The sequence below is a fragment of the Lampetra fluviatilis genome, chromosome 31, assembly GCF_964198595.1.
Source record: "Lampetra fluviatilis chromosome 31, kcLamFluv1.1, whole genome shotgun sequence".
NCBI classification, from domain to species: domain Eukaryota; kingdom Metazoa; phylum Chordata; class Hyperoartia; order Petromyzontiformes; family Petromyzontidae; genus Lampetra; species Lampetra fluviatilis.
Window position 1 is genome coordinate 6,253,855 of NC_136305.1, and position 13,877 is coordinate 6,267,731.

At 46.5% G+C, this 13,877-nt stretch overlaps 2 protein-coding genes across 2 annotated transcripts in view; both read left to right on the top strand.

The window, feature by feature from the left end:
• Window positions 1-7,618, top strand: part of ACVR2A (activin A receptor type 2A) — a 35,825-nt gene extending 28,207 nt beyond the window's left edge. The window contains exon 11 of the mRNA XM_078870975.1: window positions 147-7,618. Within this exon, the coding sequence (XP_078727101.1) occupies window positions 147-443 (297 nt within the window). The 3' untranslated portion in view covers window positions 444-7,618. The remainder of the gene's footprint in view (window positions 1-146) is intronic.
• Window positions 7,619-10,277: 2,659 nt separating this feature from the next.
• The window catches only part of LOC144943490 (kinesin heavy chain-like), a 39,786-nt gene continuing 36,186 nt past the window's right edge, over window positions 10,278-13,877 (top strand). The window contains exons 1-2 of the mRNA XM_078870977.1: window positions 10,278-11,096; window positions 11,248-11,645. Of these exons, the coding sequence (XP_078727103.1) occupies window positions 11,514-11,645 (132 nt within the window). The 5' untranslated portion in view covers window positions 10,278-11,096; window positions 11,248-11,513. The remainder of the gene's footprint in view (window positions 11,097-11,247; window positions 11,646-13,877) is intronic.

The following is a 13,877-nucleotide window of genomic DNA, read 5'->3' on the forward strand; positions in this document are numbered from 1 at the left end:
GCAGTAGCAGCTGCGGGATTTGGCAGAGGGTAGACATTTTTGGCGAGGTGCGGTGGCATCAGCGGCTTTATCGACGGTGACATTTTGAGCTCTTGATTTTCATCTTGCGCGGTGGTGGTTGTGGTGGGGAACGATGATGCCCGCAGGGACTGGCTCAGCTGTGCGTGACCATGGAGGAGTGCTGGGACCACGACGCGGAGGCTCGCCTTTCGGCCGGCTGCGTGGAGGAGCGCCTGGTGCAGTTGCGGCGCCACCCGGGGCCTCCAGGCCTGCCCGGCGGCGGTGGCACCACCACCTCTACCACCGCCTCCTCTCCTCCTCCCACCGCCGACACCACCACCACTATTGCTGCGCCCCTTCACTCCGACTCCCTCATCATCTCCATGTCTCCGACCTTACTCAACCTTCATTCGTCGTCGCCCAGCAAGGAGTCGAGCCTCTAGACCAGGGGTGGGGAACCTCGATGGACCCGCGGGGCCGGATGTGGCCCGCTACTTCATTTCATACGGCCTGTGACCTTCAGTCACTGCAAGGGCCCCCTTGAATATTGACAAGTGATGAAGCTGTTTGTGTTAACGTGTGGCCCCATCTAAGATAATTCAAAGTGCTATTTGGCCCCTGGTAAGGAAAGGTTTGCCCACTCCTTCTGTAGGCGATCGTCAAACTGTTGGAATAACCTTTCATTATTTAACCAGGTTTAGAGGTACGCATTGTTCGTTATATGCTTCACAAGAAAACTTAAGGGCGTCACGTACGAACAGTTTAAACATTTTACCCAATTTAGTTTTCCTATTTTACACACGTTTTGGATTTGGTAGGCTTTGACCCTTGGACAGATATCAGAACGATATTGCTGGGTCATTGCCGTCTGTTTTCCAGCAGGGGGTGAGATGAAATTGAATCGGTGCAAGTATCGTGACTACTAAGCATTGGGGAATTGAAACAATTTTAATTTCCCGCAAGCTGGCTCAGTGCGTGGGCCCTGTACAAATACAATACAATTTGGATATTTATCGCATATAAATGCAACCACACATCAAGGTTCTGTAAACAGCAAGGTGTGTGCACCACCAAAGCTGTTTATCTGCCCCTCCAATCTGGTTTTATTTCATCGATGTCACCGGGAGACTTGCTTAGTTTAGCCAGCGATTATTTTTTTTACACTACCTGCTTATCCTAACCAAGGTAGAGATGCTATCTGTTCATGGCGTTGTGAGGTTATAAAAAAAAATCACTCAAATAGTTCACGTTGTAAGTTGGACAAAAATAATAGTGCTTTAATTTTTTTGAAACCAAAGTGACTTGAGCTGATTTTTATACTTCGCATATTTTAAATATGAAATGTATTATCCCTCGTTCCCTCCAATTGGCTCTTCTGGCATTGTAGTAAGAAAAATGGACATTTTATTTAAGAAATAGTAATTCATTGCAGTTGATTGTAGTTAATAAACTTAACACTGGCGCTAACTCATAATCCTAATTTGGCTACGTAAATGGTTACCAAACACTGTCCCTCACCCAGATTACATTTTTTTTAAACATTTACCGTGAATGTTTAAAAGTAAATGTTTACTAAGCGCGCTTACCTGACGGTCAGGGTTAAGGCCAGGGTTAGCATTTAGATATTGGCTGGGGATAAATTCTAATTTAGGGTAAGGCCTTGGGCTAGCGATAGTGTTAAGGCTAGGGTTAGTCATATTGGCTATAACCATCTAAATACTTTACGATAAACTAAATTAGAATATGTAATATATTTTTGTTAAACATTTTTATTTTCACGATAAAATGTCCCAGTCTCCCCTGCTGTACATGAAACCAGGTCTGGTCAGGACCCTAGTTGGAATGTAATTCCCCTCTTCCACTGGCACATCCTAGCCGAGCCAACACGGCACCTTCACAGTACAGGTGATTTTTTCCACTGGCCAATTACCGTGCTAAGCTGGAACCAAATCGCGAGATGTCGAAATTTGGTTGCTTTTTCATTGCACGTGGCATCAAACCGTCAGCTCTTAAAGGACACAGAGTCGCGGCGTCATCTACACGCGGCTCTCCACCCATTCGTTTCTTGTTACGTCACGACTTGGCTTCGACGGTGAAGAAACCAACAGCTGAGCTGTGCCGGGCAGGCTCGGCACAGCCACAGCGGAGCTAGGTTGTGCAGTGGAAACGGGTGTGAATGTGATGTCACGTTGAGTTCGCTCTGGAGGCGTGTCTCATCAGTCTGCCATGCGTTTTTAGCATTTCAAGGGACATCCCAGGGAATGGGTTTGGTATTTAGGCATTGTCAAATAATTGTTCACATTGCCTACTTTAGAAAACGATAAGAAAGATGTCATTTAAAATAATTTCATGCCTTGTTTTTGCTCGGTTATATCGAATTGCGATTTTAAAAAAAATTATTGATCATGTGTGTACTGTACATGCCCAGGTCATGGGTCATGTTCCTGTGGCTTGATTTGGTAAGATATATTTGAGAAGGGTAAAGCGATAGACTCATAGCGAGACTGAAAAAGACGCCTTCAAGGTTGTAATCCCATTGTCTTACTCAAAAGTCAAAATTAATTGCTGCTTAAATGAGGCGGTACTCATTTCCCATTTACTGCCCTGACCCAGTGGTGAAAATTGCACGTTCCTATGGCAGGGGTGAGTCTCTCCACAGGCTAACCACTACCACTGTTGACCTCCCCCACAATGTGGTACTCGTGTGATTGATCCATGATGCTGGGGTTGGTGAAATAGATACCACTTTGAAAAGAGCCAACTGTTGTGGCAAAAGACTGGGTCCTTCCATACCAATGTGGAATTTACACCTCTGATTCAGAACCAACAAGACGTCTCGGTTCTCTACTCGATAATTGTGAACTTTGGCAAGTGAAATGGGAATATATGTGAAGAATATGAAGCTTGCTTGTTGCCATCAAAGATGATGATACTTTCCTCAAACATTGCTTTCCCAGAGCAATGCTTATTTTTTTTGTTTATTGAGCATAAATCAAAAACATGCCAGTTGCAAAAAAGGACGGTGCGTTATCTTGTTGCTTTGTACGGTGGGAAAGCTGCGTGAACGCACGTCGCGTGCAATCCACGTGATCTTTTCAATGGTGCTTTGAACACACATTCTCAGTGCGTGTGCCTGGTGCAAGGCCCGTTTCGTTTGTCCCGAGGGGCCTTTTTTGGTAGCCTTTGCGATAACTATGGCAAGTGATGGTTCTACAAAAGACACGATTTGAATGGGTTTAAAAGATGTGTTATTTTAACGCGTTTTTTTTCTCCCTTCCCCCCCGCCCCCACCATTCGTCTTTGGTACTTCAAGCCTGTTTACGTTGCGGGGAATTTGTGACTGGGTTGATTTTGCTGGAGCAACGGCTTCCTTCGTCGATGCTCATCGTTGCTTTTATTCATCAATAAAGGGGCAAAACACCCGTTGAACGCGGACGGTAGAGGCCACCGGATATTAGGACACAAGCCGGCTGCAGGCTGCACTTGGAGGTGTGTGTACGGTTGCCACTTGTCCCTGGTTTCCCCAGGATCATACTCTCTTGTTGAAGAGGTAGCTGTCCTGAGATCTTCGCAAGTCTTGCCAGGATGTTAAAGTGTCACATTTTTATTGCGTAATGATGATATTCCACAAATTAAAATGCATTTATGTGTAGTACTCCCGCCCCCCCCCCCCCCGTTCTGGTATTATGAGATATCATTTCCATCATATGTCCTGCACATCTCCCTGCAGATAGAGCAAGGAAAAATGTATTGAGGAGTTGGAGGTATTCATATCCATTCCATACGGTCAAATTAAGTTTATAATTCGCCAAATAAAATGGGTAATTACGCCAATTGCACATGCATCGAATTCTGCATGTTGGAATCATTCCACTGCAGATTCTACAGTGGCAACTGAAAAAAAAAACAAAACCGAATTGAATCATGGCCTTATAATTAGCAAATTCGAAGCGACATGTTCTGTTTAGGAATCGATGCATCGTCAGTTGACCACGAGCAACCAATGGAGGCCACGTGCTCTTCCCCCCTCAATCTATACGAACCTCTTAATTCAATAAGTCGGGTTTTAGCGATGCTGGGGACGCGGCTCAATCATTTGAATGAAACGTGTTCGTGCGCAGCGCTGACGAACTATGCGGGGTGCAAATGCGGCTCGCAACGTCTTGATGTCCTTAAGATTTTTTGTGTTCACGGAATCCTCTTCAGCGGAGGTGGGGGGGGGGCGGTTTCCCAAAACGTTCCAAGTCCGCGGACCGCTGTCAACCGTCGACGTTTCGCACGCCGCCGTTGTCGTGTAAAACGTGTGGCGTTTTGTGAAATGTTATCGCACGGGACGTTCGGTTCCGTGGGTCACTTCCCCACCCACGGCGCACGGCCTTGCTTGCTCTCGAAAGCAACGGTTTTGTTTTTGTAATCTGTGTAAACTACCTCAAGTTTCATTTTTTTTAAAATATAAAATGCAAGTTTAATTCTTGCCACATCGAAGAGTCCCTTACAAGGAGAGAGAGAGAGAAAAACGTTCCAGATTTTATATACTGTATAGTGATGTAAGGTTTTTTTTTTACCTGCTGATGGTTTTACAGTCGAATGGTGGTTATTCTAGTTGTAGATCTGGGAAGACTCATTGTACGACGTGAGCAGAAAATACCTCAGTCTGACTTGGATGCACACTGTTCAATTATGTTTGTTCCTCGGTATTCTCCATCAAATGTGAATTATCCGTTTTTACAACATCCTACTCGCAAGCCCCTTCTTGTGCTCCAGGTTTACAGAGCAGACGAGGCTATGTTGAAACGCAAAATCGCCAAGTCTGGGAATCGAGCTCGTTTAAGGGAGGCTTCCTTTTAAAACCTCTCTCGTGCAAGAATTATTTGAATGAAAACCAAACTATTTCTTTATTGGTTTAAGGTAATTTTACAATTCAAAAAGAAATCCCTCCCTCCCCCCCCCCTCAATGTGCTGATAATTGTTTTTGTATAATTTCATAGCGGTCATATATATTGTAGCAGTCCACCGCAGTGGATATGATGCATGAGAGAGGGTTAACGTATACCCTTTATATGTGCCCGGTACATAGCATGTGCGCCAATGAGCATGGTAGAATGCACATGCTGCCTTCCAAAGGGTTCCTTGCTCAAGTTTTATACATCCTAGCAACCGTGCTGATCAATCGCAAGTGTTCTTTCAAATCTGTAATTGCGGGACTCTATGTTACTTTCGACATCTGTGTAGCGCGATGTAAGAAAAGAAAAAAGCTTTTTTCCTGGTGTCCAAATCGTATTCATTTTAATGCCGTGTGGTATATTGTGCAGACCTTAGCTCAGGGGGGTTTTACGTGTTCAGTGCTTTACACCGTAGACGAGTCAAAGTCTTGCCATTATGAGCAGCGACACTGGGCTGCGCATTCCTATGTTCACTGCTCAGTTTTGTTGTGCCGCTGAAGATGGATCAGCGATTTGAAATCTACGCTGCACGCGGCAGCTCATGTCACCTCTTTTGCCAATCATCATGAATATTGCTGACATGCAAAACCCACTTGTTAATGCGGCCTAATTTTCTAAGTAGTTTTTAGCCCTTGATGTCAGTGATTCTGTTTTTAATTTGGGAGGGAACCACAACAATGGATACATTCGGAAGTTTTTTGTAATTGTCCTATATGTATTTCGATTTAAAGCTTTCGTGACTGCAGGGATTCATCTTCTTGGTTCTTTCGGTAAAGTCACGTAGAATGGAAATAATAAAATAATAAAAATAAAACAATCAAATAATTCTCACGACGTTTCGGTCACAACACAAGCAGCCGTCCTCAGGTGGAGAACAGGTCTGTCTACGTGACTTTACCGAAAGAACCAAGAAGATGTCCTGTATATAATTGGGGTAAAATGGAGGTGTATTGGTTATGCACTGCACAATTAACCCAGCGACATGAGTTTGATTCCAAGCCACGGCTACCATCAGTGGCGAGGTGTACCTGGATCGGTCCTGGGCCTCCCTTGAGCCCGCAATGTTTGGTCAAACATCCGCCATGACCAACGTGGCATGGGGGAGGCCTTCATCCAGCAGTGGATTGACAAAAGAAAGGCCTGTGCATTTTATTTTGTTAACATTTGTGACTGCATATTTATTCTGGTTGGCTGAGAGTCTGAGAAGCTTGCTGATTTGGAGTATATTGTGGCCAATGCACAGCTCCTGAAGTGAATCATATCCTTAGTGTTCTGTATTATAAAATCGGACTTAAAGAAATGTACCTTTGACATCAGGGGCACATAACCACCTGGTGGTTATGCATCTTACCACAGGTGTTTGTTGAATTGCCACGATTCTGGCTCGTAATTTGATGCGACAATACTATTTGGTCTCATTTGTAGAGTTGTCCCATTGGTCTAGTGTACATTAACATATTCTTGGAAATCCTTGCAAATGAGTATTTCCATCTCGATGGACTTTCCCAGGTGAAGAAAAATATTATTTGCTATAAATTGATAATGATAATTCGTCACGCGCAATTTTATGCAATTATCGTGAGTAAAAGAAACCCTTTTAATAGATGGATTGATACTACATAGCCTACGGCCTCATTTCACAAGACTTTCAAATTATCAGCACATTTGGTATTTTCGCACCATTCTTAGGAGCGGAAGGTTGTGGCAAAAGTGCCCTCCGTCACAAGATGATTAATAGTCTGCAGGAGTTTCACAAGTAGAGGCGAAGGGGCAACTTGCCATGCAGGCCTTACCAAATGAGAAAGTGTTAATTTGTGGAGTACTTTTAAAACGTGCCAAATTTGGCAATTTTAATACCAGTGAGCTTTCCCCCCCCTGAACGAAGCCTCCCTTTAATGTGACACGTGACAAACTGCGGTTTAAATTACGGACATGGAGTGCCTACAACCTCTCATTGAGGCGGGCCCTTTTTTCTATACTTTTAATAATGTATTACTGTCACGGTGAGATTCCAGGTATTATGTTAAGCCTACATGCAGTATTTTGGTTTGTTGAAAAGACTTGTTAAGTTCTGTTTGTGCTTGGACACAAATAACTACTTTAACCATCGTGTCGTCAGGTGGCCAATTTTATAAGTCTCATTTTTTTTGTCTCAGTCTGCAGGACAACTGTTTTAATGAAAAAAGCTCAACCCAGTGTCTGGTCTTAAAACCTTGTAAATTAAAGAGTTTTGTTACGAACGTATTATTATCGTTATCGGTTTAGTTGATGTCGTTTTTTTGTAGAGTAAGCGGTAGGGCTTTTGTTACATTTTAGTATTTAACATTTTTCTAACGGGAAGGAAATGAGTGTGGCGTTTCACACAGCGCACGTTTTATGTTTGTGTGGGGGGTCTCACGCAACCCAAGATGTTTCTGTCGGTTTGAAGGGCTTTTTTTACATTAAAAAGTTCCGTCCTCATGTTTATACAGTGTTCTATGGGGCTGGGCCTTCTTTGTGAATGTTCAAATGACTTTTTTTGTTGCCAGTGTTTCATTTAAAAAGAAATCTGTATCCTAATAACATCAAGTCTTCATGTTTTCTTGTGTGCGACGTTTATGTCTGTCCAGAAGCCTAAAACAGCCAACATTGTTCCGAATGCATAAACTGTGAAACTGTACAGTCAAGTCTAAATAAATTCCTCCGGTTTTTACGTCTCGCTGTTGGGATAAGTACTTATCGTGCCCTGTGTCAACTTGCATAGCTTTGATGTAATGATGCAAACTGCGACGAGTCGTGCTCCATTTGACATTCAGAAAACACCGCACAGAGCCGTCTGAATTCCACGTGACAACGTCGCATATCCGACCACCACGTGTCCGCCCAAATCAATGAACCGCCCACACCCAGTGTCGTACCTGTGCATGGTGTCCCATCAGATATCCGCCTATACCCCCCCCCCCCATCGTGTCGGATATGTGACGTTGCACTGCATTCGACACTATCCCCACTTCGGTCGGTGCGTGCCGTGAACACGTGCAGCCCTTTTGCCAACCCGCCGCTGGTCGAGGGCCTCCCCACGCCATGCCTATCGCAGGGGGGCATCATAGTACTGTACAACAATTAACTTTGTTGCACAGTACTGATCTGACTTGAGTGGCGAGGGAATCAATGCAGCATATCCCCCTCCAGCCTTGGGACTCCTGTACCCGTGCAGCACTTGTAGCACTGCAACGCACGTGCGTGAATGAACACATTCCTGCGGAGGGAGCTGGTAGGAACGTTGGGTTTCTCGGTCAATGGCCAGGGTCAACGGCGGCGTGGTGTATTCCGCAAATATGCCCGACTGTGAGGGCGGGCACAAGCTGGCGTGAGTAGGTTAAACGTTGAGTTTTATAAGGGCACCACGGGGTGACCAACTCCTCCCCACCCAGCCCCACCCTCCCCACCCAGCCCCACCCTTCCCACCCAGCCCCTCACCCAGCCCCTCCCTGCACGACGGACGGACGGACACAATAATCCCCTGTGGGCTGGTGGAACCAGTAGGTTCCTACCAGTAACATTTTCCGCTGTAGAAACCCCACCGACCGTTCGAATCCAGTGCCCCCCTCATTTCGAGTGCAATACATGAACCATTGCGGTGGCGTGCACTCATTCCAGTGCAGTCACTCGTCCGATGGCAAAGAGACCCACGTTTCCACGTACAGCAACACCTGTTCCGATGCAGACAGCTCCGTGTTGTTGTGCCGTTTGATGGCGAGATGTTAACTACCTCGCCTGGTGTGCAAGGATGATCGTGGGTTCAATCCCGACTCTGACGCCTGCTGTATATTTGTAGTTTGCGTGTCTCTCTCCGTGGTCGCGTGGATTGTTCCCCGGGTCCTCCGGGTTTTTCCCTCCATGTAGAATCAACATCACGCGTTTAGAGTATGTTGCTTCTCTAAATGTCCACGTGGTGAGCCGTTTCGTTGAGCTATCATTTGCGGCCAGGCCGCGTCCTGACAGTGATGGGGTATAGCTCAGTGGGCCCTCCCACGGTTGGCTACGTACGGTGCGAAGGAAGTTCAACATACAATACCTGTCAACCCCTTACCAGTGCCCTGCCTTATTACAGACCAATTCAGACATTATTGGTCACCACCGTGCCGCTATAAATCTCAACGTTTATCCTACAAAGTCCCATCACAAGGGAGAAACACAAATAGACAAAAAATGATTCCCGTATTGAAACGGCTGTGGGGCCGTCCATAAATGACGTCACGCAGCTAGCGGGGGGGGGGTCAGACATTTGTAACGATGTGTGACGAGGGGGGGGGGTTGAGAAATGTGACCTCACATCAAAATGCATAACTTTAAATAAATATAGACAACACGTTCTACTTAATTAAATATACTTTTTAATAAATGTTTTCTCCTACAACATCAGAGTGCAGCGCCACATTACATACGCACCACAATGACAATAGTTTAGAGCGATTTGAAGCATGTTTTATTTTGGGGCAGGGGGGGGGGCAGAGCTTTGTGACGTCATATTTGAGGGGGGGGGGGGTCTGACTTTTTGTGACGCCGTGTGACGATGTGGGGGGGGGGGGTAAAAAATCGTCCAAAATCGCGTGACGTCATTTATGAACGGCCCCTGTACGCCATATGGACCTGAAAACTCAATTTCCCTGTACAAGAATACGGGTTAAACCGCATGGGTTGACAGCTGTGGCATACGACATTACCCGGTTAAATAAAAAAAAACGTTAGAATCTTCTTTATTCTGGTTGTATACTGCCACCCATCCCACTCTCCCAGTTCCAGTGCAAGTTTCACCCATCCCGGTGCAAGTCACCCACCAAATCTTCTTGGTTCTTTCGGTAAAGTCACGTAGAATGGAAATAATAACATAATATAATGATATATTATATTATTTTATTATTTCCATTCTACGTGATGAATCCCTGGAGTCACGAAAGCTTTAAAATCATAAAATAAAATAAAACATAATAAAGTAATATAATAAAATATATTATATTATTTTATTATTTCCATTCTACGTGACTTTACCGAAAGAACCAAGAAGATGAATCCCTGCAGTCACGAAAGCTTTAAATCGAAATTCACCCACCAAACCCCATTCGAGTGCAGAGACTTGCGGCGTTGCAGGAATCACTCCTCCCACCGCCCTCTCTCCCCCGCCCGTTCGTTCCGGTGCAATTCGCTTGCAGTGCCGTGGCCAATTCCAGTTCCAGTGAAGTGGGCGAGCCACGTGCTTCGTGCGTGGTGGGGTGTGGGGTTATAATAAACTCCGGGCAGCAGTAGCAGCAGCAGCCGCGTGAAGCCATTCAGCCCCTAGCAGCAGCAGCCGCAGCAGCCACGGGTATCATCCGCGGGCAGTTTCGCATTTCTCGTCTCCTTTGGACTCTCCAAGTCCGTCGCTCGGCGCTTTTTGTGCGAACTTTAAAGCGCTTCGTGATGCCGGCCGCGTCGCTCTCGTCGATGTATTTTCTTTGTTGTAAATGTTTTTTGTTGTAAAGAGAACGTTTTAACCTTTAGCACGACTGTACTCAACCTCTCTGTGTTAGTTGTCGTTTTTTAAAAAACTTTTTATTGAAACCGGACACAGTATGAGCAGCGAAGGGCCGATGCTTAACAGCGTAACAGCTCTTAGTGTGTCCACTGTTACGTTATCGGTTCTGTGGTTACGTATATTATTATTAGTGTAGTAGTTTAAACGTTCTAAGTATATACTGTGTGTGTGTATATAACGTCGAGCAAAATTCTAGCAACATGTGCTGAGCAGCGATGGCCCGTAGCTGATCGTGTACTGCTCCGAGTATGGTTATACACGGCTAAGTTATATGTTCTATAGTTAAGTAAATTATCGCAGTGGCAGCATAAACCTTGAGATTGCACACCTTTTTTTAGAAGATCGGGAATGTTTCTCGCTTCGTTTGGTAACCGTGTGTCGCCTTTCATCGGCACGTCGCTTGCGTACGCAGTCGGAATCTGCATCTTATTGTTGTTGGACGATCTCTTCGTGTCGCTCGCAATGTGTTGCGAGTTTGAGAATCTATCTCGCTGATCATCGGATAGGCGACGGTAGCAATTCGTAGCTTGTCTTTTAGCTGGCGTAAAAACAATTTTTAAGTCCATTTAAAGCATCACTATCATCAACTGCAGCAGTAGGTACGTACTCCGTTCACACACGCGCATATTATCCTCTACATTCTATCTATACTATTAACGCATACATTCTTACACGTTATACACACACACACCCGCGGTATATACTTACACGCTCCGACTTTGTCGAGTTCATATGCCCTTTCCCCCGCAGCTCCGATCAACACGGTCGGCCGGCTACGTACGGCGCGAAAGAAGTTCAACACACACGGTAGCATTGGGAGGCGACCACCACCACCAGCACCACCAGCAGCACCACGCGTCAAGCCGAACCACTCGAATCGAAGCGGCTCACGCGAAGCTCTCATCTGGAGTGGCTCTCATCTGGGGTGGCTCTCATCTGGGGTGTTACGCCAAGAGGCGGCTGGGGCTGTATCCCGCGACGTTAGCCCTGGGTTGGACTCCAGGTCGCCGGTCGCGATGGAGGGCAGCTCCTCCGAGTGTAACATCAAGGTGATGTGCCGCTTTCGGCCAAGGAGTACTGCCGAGAAGACGGACACGACGGCAAGTCCGGCTCGCCTCTGCGGCGATGGTGACACCGTGCTGTTCGGGGTGAGCACCTTCCGCACGGATGCACCGCGTTCATTCCGTTCATCCATCGTGGCGTTCGTCCACCGCTTCGTTCATTGCATACACTCCGCTGCACCTCAATGTGAAATCGCGGTCGTTGATCGGCATCTGCACATCCAGCCACACGGCGAGAATAATATTCGTTTATTTTAATCGATTCGTTCGTTGATTGATCCTCTTCGTTGCCCGATTCGTCGATTCATTAATTGCTTTAAGCCGTTCGTTTAGGAATTTAATTGTGTTGCTTCTTTTTCGCCGTCGATTTATCTGTAGATTATTTCATCGCCTTGAGCCATTCGTTGATCATGTGTTCATGTCATTCGTTGCTTCATCCGTTTGTCACGTAATCATCGCTAAGCCGCTTAATTATGCGATCGACGTATCGCTTCGTTGCTTCATTCATTTGTCATCTGCGTCGTTCGCTGGACACTTTAATTCATCAATCGCATCATTAAGAAAATGCAATGGAACGCTGAAAAACAAAGCACGGTACGCGTAATGTAATGCAGTGCGACTGTGGCCACGCAACGCACGTGGCCACACGGCAGAGGTCGCAAACAGGTTTTGATTCCTTACCCGTACCCGGTCGCAATCGGGTACCCGATACGCGTGCCCTACCCGATACCCGGCTACCCGTACCCGGCCGGGTATCGGGTAGGGTACGGGTACCCGATTGCGACCTCTGGGATGAATCCATGTTGCAGGCGCGGGTGGGTTGATTCTAGGAACTTGAATTGTGAGAAGAGACAAGACGTTGGGAAATGAGTGACAAATGGTTACTCACCAGTGACTCACGGCTTACCCGTACCAGTACCCGGCCGGGTACGGGTAGCCGGGTATCGGGTAGGGTACGGGTATCGGGTACCCGATTGCGACCTCTGCCACACGGTGGCCGGCTGAAGCCCTCTCCCCGTGGCCAGCAGCAGCAGGACCTCGACATTGGCAATCCAGCTCGTGAACGTACCGCCATCCGCAAGAAGATAGAGATACGTAGAGACCCAAAGACTCAACGAGACACATCGAGATATTCATCTAAGACAAGTCCTAGAAGTGCGACTGTGGTCATGCAACTCGAGCTATGGACTCGCACCGTAAAGCCACTGTGGCGGTGTGCGCTCCTTCAACGGATGAGGAGGAACAGCGACACGACACGAACTCGCTCTCGCTCTGCTTAAGCCCTCTTTGTCGTAGCCAGCACCAGCAGCAGTCCTCGACATTGGGGCATCGATCTCCTGAACGTCCTGGATATTCCATACGCAAGAACGTAGTTTCGTCAACGCTTAATTTGCGTCGTGCAATGCGTGAATTCATTAAGCGTCTAGTTATTAAATGATTGCATTCATTGATGCCATCCTTTGCTTCGTTCGTCAGAACTGAGCCATTGTTGGTGCTGTTCAGGCATTTGGCTCCGTGGTGGTTAATTGGAATGCAGAAGTTTGCGAGATGAACAAACAACACGCAGGTTATTGAAATCTTCGTCGAATAACAGCCAAATTACTGCACAATAACAACAATAAAAATGCCCTTTATTTATGCACGTAAGCCTCCGTGAGTCTCGGTTGCAAATCGGGGACATCGATTGTTCAATCGCAGAATAAGTGAGCATCAATCACTTGGTGATGCTCATGTTGTGTCGGCAGTAGTGCAGAAGCACAACTAACAAAACATCTCAACACGTGGCAGTGGTATTCACGAGTGCGTTGAATCGGGGTTGTGTAGGCTTGAGCAGGTAGAGGTTGCGAATACGGAAGCTACGACTGTGCCCCCCATATGCACAAGACGAGTGACGGAACGGCAGCCAAATGAGAGGGAATGCAGCCGCGGGGGAGGGGGTGACGACCGTCACGGAGATGGAGCGATGGAGAATACAATTCGTGTGCAAGGGGGTGAGATGGATTCATTGATGCATCGCCCGACCGTGAGGCTTGGCGACAGCATGGGAAGGGGGGCGCCATCATCCAGCAGTGGATAGACCAGGGGTCGGCAACCTTGCGGCTCTTTCGATTTAAAGCTTTCGTGACTGCAGGGATTCATCTTCTTGGTTCTTTCGGTAAAGTCACGTAGAATGGAAATAATAAAATAATAAAAAGGAAACATTATAAAATAATTCTCACGACGTTTCGGCCACAACGCAAGCAGCCGTCCTCAGGTGGAGAACAGGTCTGTCGAGAAGACAGTCTGAATTCATTTCCATTCTACGTGACTTTACCGAAA